This window comes from Lontra canadensis, unplaced genomic scaffold (genome assembly GCF_010015895.1).
Source record: "Lontra canadensis isolate GAN:19392208 unplaced genomic scaffold, GSC_riverotter_1.0 scaffold173, whole genome shotgun sequence".
NCBI classification, from domain to species: domain Eukaryota; kingdom Metazoa; phylum Chordata; class Mammalia; order Carnivora; family Mustelidae; genus Lontra; species Lontra canadensis.
The window spans coordinates 1,561,286-1,573,881 of record NW_022631167.1 but is presented as its reverse complement, the minus strand read 5'-3'; the positions used below and the strand labels follow the sequence as shown (position 1 = coordinate 1,573,881).

General features: G+C 44.8%; 1 protein-coding gene across 1 annotated transcript in view; it reads left to right on the top strand.

The window, feature by feature from the left end:
- The first annotated feature begins 2,378 nt into the window (after window positions 1-2,378).
- The window catches only part of SPTLC2 (serine palmitoyltransferase long chain base subunit 2), a 101,853-nt gene continuing 91,635 nt past the window's right edge, over window positions 2,379-12,596 (top strand). Inside the window, exon 1 of the mRNA XM_032846250.1 lies at window positions 2,379-2,592. Within this exon, the coding sequence (XP_032702141.1) occupies window positions 2,464-2,592 (129 nt within the window). The 5' untranslated portion in view covers window positions 2,379-2,463. The remainder of the gene's footprint in view (window positions 2,593-12,596) is intronic.

The window sequence follows — 12,596 nt, the reverse complement described above, 5'->3', positions numbered from 1 at the left end:
ATCATTGATGGTCACAAAAGCCCTGTGAGGTAAGTAGTACAGGTATTAATTTTGTAAGACGGGTGAGGAGACCAAGGCTGACGTCGCATGACTCATCCAAGACCACACATAGTGAGTAAGTGGCAGAATAAGACAAGGACCTGTGTCCCGCCCTCCGGAGAGAGGGACTGGCTCTCTAATTCCTCTAATCTAGCTGCTGGTCCTCACTCTTAGGCTCCAGTTGAAGGCTTTGCTCTTTTCAGCTTCTGTACCTGACCTGAGGAAGGTTGCCTCTCCTGGGAACACCTTCCCCTTACTTTTCATTCTCAGTTCTCCAAATACTGCTCATCCTTGAAGATTAAGGTCATCCTACAACATCTTCCCAGGTCTTTTCTAAATTCATTCAGCTTCTATCTGAGCTTCCGTTAAGTCCCTTAGCCCTGCTTCCAACAGATTCCTACCCTGAAAAACTGTCTGCATGGAAAGTCTAGACCTGTCACTGCAGTCCAGCCATCCTCATGAGAACTCCGGCCTTCTGTAGACCTTTTGTTGCTGTTTGTGTTAACACTTGGCCGTCTTTTCTCTCACTAGAATGCAAGAGCCATGAGGAGCAAGCCACACATTTTTCTTTAAGCCTCACGCTTCTATCACAAATTTATGTTCTTTGGGATCATAATGTTTATTGACTCAAAGAAGGTGTCTGCTCTGTCCACTTGCTGTGAGATTGTTTAGCTCCTAAACCACGAAAAGCTGATAGCTTGTCGATCCCTTTCCTAAAGATGGGGTAGGGGGAAGAAAGCAGGGGATCTTATATGCCCATTCAGCAATTAAAAACAACCAACACTTGGGGTGCCTGAGTGGCCCAGTCGGTTGAGCATCTGATTTTTGATTTGGGCTTAGGTCATGATCTCAGGGTCCTGGGATTGAGCCCCAAGTAGAGCTCCATGCTCAGTGGGGAGTCTGCTTGAGGATTCTCTCTCTCTCTGCCTTTCCCCCCTCACACTTTCTCTTTCTTTCTCTAAAAGAAATAAATCTTTAAAAAAAAATAACCAACACTTAATGAATTTTTACTAACGGCCAGTTGTTGTTGTTGTTTTTAGATTTTATTAATTTTTTTTGACAGAGAGAGATACAGGGAGAAAGCAGGAACACAAGCAGGAACACAAGCAGGGTGAAGGGAGAGGGAGAACAAGCCCCCCGTGGAGCAGGGAGCCCCCATGCGTGGCGTGTTCCTGGGACTCTGGGATGATGACCTGAGCTGAAGGCAGAAGCTTAACAACTGAGCCACCCAGGCGCCCCCAGTGGCCAGGTCTCATACAAAATACTCTGTATTAAGGCAAATCCTCAGGACAATTATTATTATTTCCACTGAACAGATGGAAGACATAGTGCTCACTCAGCTAATAAGTGGCACAGCCAGGATTCAAAACCAGAGCACCTCCAGAATCAATACTCTTAACTACGACACTAAATTTTTGTAGGTAACCGAAAGTCTCTTGTTATGATGTAGACCCAGTTCCTTTCTAACCCCTATGGGAAGATAGAACTCGAGGGGTGCAGTTTATTATTATGCTTTATTATTTATTTATTATTATTTATTATGCTCTTACTATGGGCCAGGCATCATGATAGGTGAGCCTATGAAACAGAAAGTATTAAATCTATTTTAGAGAATTTGGCTCCCAACGTGGCTAAATACCGGAGGTACGGCTTTCAGTTATTGGCAGAGTTGGAATGAGACCAGGTTTCCTGACTCTCAAGGAAGTACTCTTTAAAGGAAATTGTACAGAAAACACTGATTAGGGACAGATGTGAAGGGCAAAGAGGCATCCGAATTAAGAAATGTGCTGATGTGCGCAGCGTACTGAAGAACGTTGAGAGAATGCTAAAAATGCTATTCTATAGATACCCACATAGGAATTCCTTGATTAAATAAAGGAGCCCTGTCACCGCCTAGAATTCCCATCCCAGAACTTCCCCAGAGGCAAGGGCAGAGAGGGCGCCACCTGCGCAGGGGAACCCAGCAACTCGTTCTGGACACCAGGGCTCAGCCCCCTTCCTCTTCTCACATTCTAATTGGCCAACTTCTTCCTGGGCCCCGCCTCCTCTGCGTGGACGGAGGAGCCGCCGACCCCTCCCCAGACCCCCTCCTCGACACCAGCGAGCCGCCTTTGCTGTCGCCCGTGACTGGCCCGACTGCAGCGTGGGGTCCGCCTCCCCTCCTCCAGATTGGCCAGCAGTCCCCAGGCTCCGGTCCCTCCTGTCCGGCCCCGCCCCATTTCCCCTGGGCCGCCGGGCCTCGGGCGAGCCCCCGCGTCCGCGGGAGCGGGCCCCGCCCCCTGTGACGGCCGGGCCGGTAATTGGCGGCGGCGTGCAGCCATTTCCGGTTTCGGGGAGGTGGGTGGGGTGCGGAGCGGGACTGGAGCGGCCGCCGCCTGGGCCGCCGCCTACAGAGCCTGCCTTGCGCCTGGTGCTGCCGGGAGGATGCGGCCGGAACCCGGAGGCTGCTGCTGCCGCCGCCCGCTGCGGGCGAACGGCTGCGTGGCGAACGGGGAAGTGCGGAATGGGTACGTCAGGAGCAGCGCCGCTGCCGCCGCAGCCGCCGCCGGCCAGGTATGGTGGGGCCGGGCTGAGCCGGAGGTGGCGGGCTGGGACCCCGCGAGCTGCGTCCGTGCGGAGCCGGCAGAGGGGGCGGTGGGGCGGGGCGAGGTCGCGGTGACCGTCCGCGGGGTCGGGCGCCGGGCTCGGCTCAGGTGTGCTGGCAGCGGTGTCCCGGCGCTGACCGGGCCTGCCCCAAGCGGGAGGCTCAAGGGCGGCGTGGGGGCTCCCTCGTGTCTCCGCGTCGGAGGTCGTCCCCCGGAGGTTTGGGCTCTGCTCCAAGTCCTTCCTCTCGCCGATCTGGCCAGAAATACGCGCCGGCCCTCGGGGAGGGTCCACTCGAGGGCTCTTGGTTCTTTCTCTCGAGGCTCCCGCCTCATGTCCTCGAGGTGATTGCTTCCTCTTAGAGTCCTGAAACCCTCCCAGGAAAACCATCCTCGGGGTCCTCAGGAGGCCAAGAAAGTTAGACGGTGATACCAGACGGATAAACACCCAGGTCTCTTCCTACCATATACCTAGACCTTCTGCAAGCAAGGCACTGGACCACACATCTGGCAGTGAACCCGGGCTGGTGCCTCACTAGCCTTACGGTCTCACTCAGGCTGTGGTGAGACCCCATCCCGGGTTCCAGGTTGAGTTAGGTGGTCCCTGGGAGCGGGAGTGCTGTCACCCACGGGGCTTGCTGAACCCGGGGGGTGACTTGTGATGAGTCTCCATACCAGTTAACCAAGGCTGAATCCCAGCCAAGTCCAGGGAGTTCTGAAATATTTTGAAAAGGTTTGAATTGAAGACAGTAATTAAGAACAGCCTTCAAGTTCTCTGGATTGACAAATTCTCCTGAAATGTGTTTTTTAAAGAAGAGCTGGTTAAAAAGATGAAGAGATCAATGTTGCTGGAACAGTGTTGTAAGATTTGCAGTTGACTTTAATAGTTATAAATTCCGTTTAGATATTAAGGAAAACGTGTGTTTTGGGTTTTTGTTTTTTTTTTTTTTGCCCCAAAGTCAGCTGTTCGGAACAGCAGTAGTGTGACTATTGTGATTTAGTTTGTCTTTAATGTAGATATGTAGCAGCCTCCTCCCCCCAGTCAGTAGATGGGATAGATAGGCCTGTTAACTGTTTGGTGTGAAACAGAAAATAAAATCATTCCTCTGGGTCATGTTGACATAGCAAGGCTGTGAGAGTTGGAGCGAAAACACACGAAAGAGCCTTGACCTCCCCTGGGGTTGTAAGGTTGAAAGCACCATAACGCACAGATTCCAAAGATTTATTTTCATTTTTAAAGAAATAATTGAGTGAGAGAGGAAGTGTAAGAACACTCTCATTATTGGCTGTGTAAGGGGTTGTTGTTTTTAGCAACGTAAATGGCTAATAAGACAAATTTGCTGTGATAAGGAATGTAACAGGAAAACCTGATGGGTGGGAGTCAGAAAATACTTTGCAGATGAAGGAGTGGATTATGATTTTTTAATAGGGAAAAGGAAGTTAAGAGAAAGGTGTTCAGAGGTGTTTTGTGTTCAGGAGCTCTTTTCATTTAACATAGGAGTTATGTTCTGATTTAATAGTAAATTTCTCCCATAATCTCTAATAGTCTAGCATTTATAGGTACGATATTATTTTAGAGGTTGCCAACTAATAATAAGATGAAGACATATCAAGTTGCTAAAGTGAAATTTTAAAATGTGTATGACTCTAGCATCTGGCTGATTTTTTCTAGTGTATTTTAGTGAAAAATTCCACTCAAGTCACTGTGGTGGCATCTGGAAGACTGGTCTACTGGAATGCCTGAAAAAATGGTTAGGCCTCCAGTTATCACTTCTAGAAAACTCTTTGTCACAAGTGTTTTTAAAACAAAGACTTGGGGCGCCTGGGTGGCTCAGTGGGTTATGCCTCTGCCTTCGGCTCAGGTCATGATCCCAGGGTCTTGGGATCGAGCCCCCCGTATCAGGCTCTCTGCTCGGCAGTGAGCCTGCTTCCCTTCCTTTCTCTCTGCCTGCCTCTCTGCCTACTTGTGATCTCTGTCTGTCAAATAAATAATAAATAAAAATCTTTAAAACAAAGACTTTAGGGATATAGCTTTGTACATGAATATGAGGACTATTATCTATTAGGTTTTTGTTTTGTTTTCTTAAGTAAAAGAAAGGTTTTTGGTAACTTCATGGGAGCAAGAGTATCTTTAAAATACTTTGTTGGTTTTGTTTCAATTACAGTGATAGAGCACCAACCATATTTATTTTCCCCTACTTTCTAGGGGAAATGTTTCCAATTATGCCCTGAAAATACACATAAGATGTTAAGTGTGCAAGTGTGTATCATCTTTTAACTAAAATAAAAATTTAGAGTTTTTTTTTTTAAGATTTTATTTATTTATTTGAGAGAGAAAGAGAGAGAGAGCATGAGTGGGGAGAAGTCAGAGGGAGAAACAGACTCCCCATGGAGCTGGGGGCCCCACGCAGACTTGATCCGGGGACTCCCGGATTGTGACCTGAGCAGAAGGCAGTCGCTTCACCAACTGAGCCACCCAGGCGCCCTAAATTTAGAGTTTTTAAACCTGGGATATACATTCATTTCCTCACATATCCCACCATTTGTCTTTTAATAAACAGGAGAGAGGTTAGGAGCTTCTAGGATTCTTTCACACTCTCAAGAGTTTCAGTGTTTGAAGGTATAGATTATATGTGCTTGCCCTTTGTTGGATTTGGGTTTAGAGTTTGAGTAAATAGATCCTGTGGTAGAAAGGGCATATAAGGGGCGCCTGGGTGGCTCAGTGGGTTAAAGCCTCAGCTTTTGGCTCAGGTCATGATCCCAGGGTCCTGGGTTCGAGCCCCGCAGCAGGCTCTCTGCTCAGTGGGAAGCCTACTTCCCCCTCTCTCTGCCTGCCTCTGCCTACTTGTGATCTCTGTCAAATAAATAATAAATAAAATCTTTAAAAAAAAAGGGTATATAAAACAACCAACATTGCTGTTTTTGTTTTCTGGGTTCTTTCCTCCAGTTTTTTTCTTATAGTGGTAAAACAGACATAAAATTTACTGTCTTAACCATTTGTAAGTGTGCAGGTCAGTGACCTTAAACGTATTCATCATGTTGTGCAACTGTCACCACCGTCCACTTCCAGAACTCTTTCATCTTGCGAAACTGAAACTGTACCCATTAAACAGTAACTCCCCATTCTCTCCTCTCAGTCCTTGACAAACTACCATTCTGCTTTCTTTCTCTATGAATTGACTGCTATAAGTACCTAGTATAAATGAATTCATACTGTATTTTTCTTTTTGTGTCTGGTTTATTTCATGTAGTATGATGTCCTCCTGATTCATCCATGTAGCAGTGTGTATCAAAATTTTCTTCCCTTTTTTTTTTTTAAAGATTTTATTTATTTGAGAGAGAGGAAAAAAAAATGCGCAGGCGTGAACAAGTGGGAGGAACAGAGAGAGAGGGAGAAGCCGACTTCAGCTGAGCAGAGAGCCCAGTGTGGGATTTGATCCCAGGACTCTGGGATCTTGACCTGAGCTGAAGGCAGATGCTTAACCGAGAATTTCATTCTTTTTTAAGACTGAATTATATTCCATCGCATGTACATATCGCATTTTGCTTAGCTGTTTATTTCAGCGGACGCTTGGGTTGCTTTCAGGGTTTAGGTATTGTGCATAATGCTGCTTTGAACAGGGGTGCGCAAATATTGCTTCAGGACTCTGCTTTCAGTTCTCTTGGATGTATACCCAGAAGTGGAATTGCTGGATCATATGCTAATTCTATTTTTAATTTTTTGAGGAAATGCCACACTGTTTTCCACAGCAGCTAAATAAACCATTTTACATTTCCATCAACAGTGCACAAGGCTTCCAATTTCTACACATCCTTACCAACAATTGTTATTTTCTTTTGTTTTTTTTTTCTTCATTGTAGCTATGAGATGATAGGGAAAAAGTATGCATATATGTTTCTGCTTCTGGTTCTTGGCACAGAGCTCCTAAAACTTGTGTAATTTCCTAAGTGATAGGAATACTAGGAACATCTTTTGTTCTAATATTTAGTCTTTGACCCTTATTCCTGACACAGAGTTCCTAAATCCCTTGGAATTTCCCTGGTGATAGCAGTGTCTTTTGCTCTAGTGAGGTGACCCTGGGTGGGCTCCTGAATGGGGGCTGCTCACCAGAAAGACCAGATCATAGGCTTGGAATTGTCAGCCCCACCCTGCATTCTCCAGAGAGGGGGAAGGGGTTGGAAATGAAGTTAATGATTGTTCATGCCCGTGTGGCGAAGCCTCCATAAAAATCCCCAAAGTACCAGGTTGAGAGAGCTTCCGGGTTGCTGACCCTGCGGAGATGCTAGGAGAGTGGCAGCCCCTTCCCACACACCTTGCCTGTATCCTTTATTATCTTTTTACAATAAACTAGGAAACAGTAAGTAAATAGTTTTCCTGAGTTCTGTGAGCCATTATAGCAAATTATCAACCAGAGGAGGAAGTGGTGGAACCTGGTTAATAGCTTATGGATTCCGTGGGCAGGGAACAGCCTGGACTTGGCCACAGGCACCTGAAGTGGGGGGTGGGCGGGGAGCAGTCTTGCGGGACCAGGCCCTTCACTTGAGGGATCTGACACTATCTCTGAGTAAAGTGTGTCAGAACTGAGTTAAATTGACACCAGCTGTGTCACAGAAGTGCTTGGTGGAGTGGAAACTGCCCCCCCCCATCAGGTGTCAGAAGTGCTGGGAGTGTGGTAGCTCTGAGAGTTTAGGAGAAGTGTCACAGTATTGGGTTCTGTTTTTTACAGCAGCCATGGGTAGACATTACTGGTTTTTAATGATGACAGTACACACAGAGTTTGCACAAGAAGAGGAGTGATAAAGCAGTGATTTTTCCTCCCTTGCCATTCAGAGGAGAGGAGGGTCAGCCTTTATTTGAGGTAAAGGGTGGCAGTTAGCACTAGGGAAACTGAAAGAGTTAGAATTGGAAGCTTTGGCAAAATTAGAGCTGGAAGAAACCTTTAGGGGTTTATGTAATTCAGTCCCATTATCCTTTTGTAGGACTTTATTAAAACAAATCTTGATAGATGATTCTATCCTATTTTTAAAGACCTCTAGAGGATTTGCAGGAAATTTTTTCAGCAGCATGTTGCAATGTTCATTGATTTTAATTACAAGAGGTTTTTTTTTTTTTTAACTGTGGATTTAATGTTTGAGTAAATAAATGCCATATTTTCATTGCACCTAAAATATAATAGTCTGTTTTTACTTTTAGAGCTCCTTATTTATAGCACTTTTTAAAAAGATCTTCCATTTCTTTATAAAACTTTTGAGTTTTGGACATGCAATTTACTTTCCTTAATTAGTCAACAAGTTTTGAAGGAAAGAAACTATCTGCCTTTGAGACTTTTTTGAGCCTAACTTTCTTCCCTTTAGAAGTAGTTTTAGGGTACCTGGGTGGCTCAGTGGGTTAAAGCCTCTGCCTTCAGCTCAATGTGATGCAGCCCTGCATCAGGAAGCCTGCTTCTCCTCTCCCACTCCTCCTGCTTGTGTTCACTCTCTCTTGCTGTGTCTCTGTCAAATAAATAAATAAAATCTTTTAAAAAAAAGTAGTTTTAATGAGATACTAGAATGATGACAGCTTTCTAGCTGCCAAAATAGGTAAGATTCTAAGGAGGACGTGGGGCATAAGTCAAGTTCTTTAGGACAAGCAAAGCAGAGAGCACAAAGAGCTGGCTCTGCTCCTTATACTTAGAAGGAGGCAAATGAATAACTAACGAAGGGCGCTTTACTAAAGAGGCCCAGCTTTTGTTTCCCCTGAGAGGAAACAGTAACTGAAAAGTTAGTTAGGAGACAAGAATGGGAGGAGTATCTAGAATGGCCTGGATACCTGTTCAAGTTTTGAAGTCCGGGTGAGATATCCGAAGACCTCAAAGCTTTGCAAAAATAATGTTGTAACTACAGCTGTGGGACTAGATCTTTGTTTTGAATGCTTTTTGTTTCAAGAAGAGCATCTCAGATCTTGCTAGCTAGATCTGAAAGATGCCAGAGTCATTTGAGGTACTCAGGAATTCTTTTTAATACAGATTCTTGGGAAATGAGACCAGTATTTAATATACAAACTGCTGTGTTCTAAAGATAGTGTTTCAAAACTTGACTATTAAAAGAAAGCAAACTTATCCACTTTGGGGGGTTGGCCTAGGTGCCCTAGAAACTTCATAGTGCTCTGGGCAAGATAGTTAATTGGTTGAGATTCAATTAGATTCAGTTTTTGAAAGAAAGAGGTAGTGTTTATTGGCAGAATGGGCAATTGAGAGGGATGGGCAGAGACTGTTTGCGTTCTGCGTGGGTGCGCCTTACTTGATTCAAGACATGGTTTGTGGCCTCCAAAGTCAGTTGCCTTCTGAATAGCTCCTAAGAAGACTTCCATAACATAATTTGTAGTTTGTGACTGACTAAATAAGTCCTTGCTCTTCACACTTTTAATCTCAGAAAATTTATCTTAACTTTTGTTGTCTTTAAGGCTACCTTCAAGGCCCATTATAAAGGTTCAGGTTGCTATTTTTCCATTTGTTTTAAAATACTTTGCTTCTGATTATAGAAATAACACATGTGTACTACAAGACCCTAAAGGATTGTGATAACCCCCGGTGTTGGGGATTAATTTTTTAATGTGGTCTGTCTTACCAGTCTGCTGCTTTCTGATCATTTCTGATAATAGTGAAATATGCAGCTGTACTGAGACGTGGGTATGACCCAGCCTTACTCCAAATAACACATATTGAGCTTGGGGAAAGTATTCAACAAATTTTGTAATCTGGGAAGTTTAGAAACTATTGTGTAGATAAAGTACTGACCTCTCACATCTGAAGGTTTTGACTTATTCTAAATAATCCTCTTGCTGCCTAATTAGTAAGCCCTTTCAGCAAACATCTGAGATACTACTGCAGTAGCCTCCTTTATCTGCAGGCCACATGTTCCAAGACCACCCGGGGATGCATGAACCCGCTGTATATAGTGCATAGTACTGAACCCTGTGTATACTATTTTTTTTTCTATATATACATACTCATGATACAGGTTAGTTTATAAATTAGGCACAGTAAGAGAGTAACAATAATAACTAATAATAAAATAGAAAATTAAAACAGTATACTGTAATAAAGGTCATGTGAATGTGGTCTCTCAAAATATCTTATTGTACTGAACTTACCCTTCTCTGATGATGTGAGATGATCATATGCCTGCATGATGGGATGACGTAGGCATTGTGACACAGCATTAAGGCTGCTGTTGAGCTTTGATGATATGTCAGAAGGAGGATCATCAGCTTTCTGACTGTGGTTGGTCGTGGGTTACTGAACACGTGGATAATGGGGGTGACTACCATATTTGCATTGTGCCTGCTGTGTGATAGGAACTCAGGAAATCTTGGTGGAAGGAATGGATGGGTAATAGTTGAAGCCATACAAGTTGGTGAAGCAGATAGAAGACGGCATTAAGCAAGAAGAGGAGGCTAGAAGGGTGTAATATTGGGGAATCATAATGTTACTGGAAGACACACACACTGCTGGGGAAGGTTGATCATGAGAACAGAAGCATTAGGAAGCGGTATGAGAAGGAAAGGGAGGCTGTTTCGGTTGGGAGGGGTAAGCAACATCTCGGTGGTGGGAGACCAAAGGTGTAATTACAATAGGTACTCTTTACTGTGACCAGGACCACCCCCCACTCCCGGCTTCTTCACCTGTCTGATCTTTACAAGGACCTTGCAGGGCAAATATGAGCACCATGTTATAAATAAGACCGAATTCCAGACTCTTTAAATGACTGTCCCAGTTAGTTAGTTGGTGTAGCCTGGTGTATCTTACTCTATTAAGCTACCAGATTTGGCAGTTCAGAAATTACTGGTAACATTTGAGGGGTTTAAATTCGATATGCCACAGGTTATGCCACACTCTGAACACGTATTTCCAGAAGTGTCCCTTTCCACAGGCAACTTTTGAAAATTAGGGAATCCACATTTTTTCTTGCAATCGGGATAAATTCCCTCCTTTTGGCCAGTAAGTATCTTCTGTGGATGGGCTGGAAGTGCTTCCAAAGCTGCTGGGAAACAAACGTGTTTTGACATTATATGATTTTCCTCTTTGAAAACTCAGAAACGGAGACAGCCACGTGTGCACGCCCTGGCACGTTTTCAGCTCAGTGGCACCCCGTGCACTCAGGCAGTGAAGCTCTGCCCCGGAATCACCGCTCTCCCCTGCCACCCACATCTCCTCTGGAGCACCTTCCGACCTCCAGATAAGCATTGTGGTGCAACAGGGGATGCCGTGGTCAGGAGATATGAGTACCAGGGCAGCTCTGCCAGATTCTGCTCCTGGGTCCGAGCGCTCTTCCGCCTCTGACCTGTTCTGTAACTCCGTGCCCTCCACGCGGTTCTGGAGTGGACAGCGCCTGAGGGACTACGTGGTTCACATCACTTTCCCTTCTCTGCGGATGGTCTCTGATAACATGGGGGTAGGCCCCTGGTGGCCACATCTGTGCAGCAGGACCATTTTCCTAGTCCTGACTGACTGGCCGGGGGGTAGGCACCAATGCTACAGTGACCCCAGGAACCCTCTTACAGTGATTTAAATATTCCAGGGGGAGAGTTTGTCCTTAAGGAAAATAGTATCTGTGTTACACTCCTCATCAGAGTTTACATATCTGAAATGTTTATATTTTTTCAGTTTTAACAAGTATTTCTTGAACATTTGGATATTTTTTCTTTCTTTCTTTTTTAAGAATTCAGTGCTTTGGTGCGCCTGAGTGGCTCAGTGGGTTAAGCCTCTGCCTTTGGCTTGGGTCATGATCCCAGGGTCCTGGGATCAAGTCCCTCATCGGGCCCTCTGCTCAGCGGGGAGCCTGCTTCCGCTGCTCTCTCTCTGCCTGCCTCTCTGTCTACTTGTGATCTCTGTCTGTCAAATAAATCAATAAACTCTTAAAAAAAAAAAAAGAATTCAGTGCTTTATTTTTTTTAACATATTTTAATTAACATATGATATATTGCTTGCCCCAGGAGTATAGGTCTGAATCATTAGGCTTATACACTTCACAGCACTCACCAAAGTACATACCCTCCCCAAAGTCCATCACCCAACCACCCTATCCCTACCCCCCAACACCCCCCCATTTGTTTTGTGAGATTAAGAGTCTCTTATGGTTTGTCTCCCTCCCGATCCCATCTTACTTCATTTTTTCCTTCCCTACCCCCCAGATCCCCCACTCTGCCTCTCAAATTCCTCATATCAGAGAGATCATATGATATTTGTCTTTCTCTGATTGACTTATTTTGCTCAGCATAATACCCTCTAGTTCCATCCATGTTGTTGCAAATGACAAGATTTCATTTCTTTTGATGGTTGCATAGTATTCCAGTGTGTGTGTGTGTGTGTGTGTACCACATCTTCTTTATCCATTCATCTGTTGATGGATATCTAGGTTCTTTCCATAGTTTGGCTATTGTGGACATTGCTGCTATAAACATTCGGGTGCATATGCCCCTTCAGATCACTACATTTGTATCTCTAGGGTAAATACCCAGTAGGAACATTTGCATATCTTCAATAAAATTCAAATTGGACACATGTAGTATTTCTCTTATTTTATTTTATTTTTTAAAAGATTTTATTTATTTATTTGACAGAGATCACAAGTAGGCAGAGAAGCAGGCAGAGAGAGAGGAAGGGAAGCTGGCTCTCCGTTGAGCAGAGGACCCCGGGACTATGACCCGAGCCGAAGGCAGAGGCTTTAACCCACTGAGCCACCCAGGTGCCCCTGTTTCTCTTTTTTTAAAGATTTTATTCATTTGACAGAGCGAGAACACAAGTTAGGGGAGGCGCAGAGGAAGAGGGACAAGCAAACTCCCTGCTGAGCAGGGAGCCTGATGCCAGGCTCCATCCTGGGACCCTGAGATCATGACCTGAGCTGAAGTAGATGCTTAACCAACTGAGCCACCCAGGAGCCCCATAGTGTTTCTGTTTTAAAGTCAACATACTTTAGATGCAGTTTTTTTTTTTT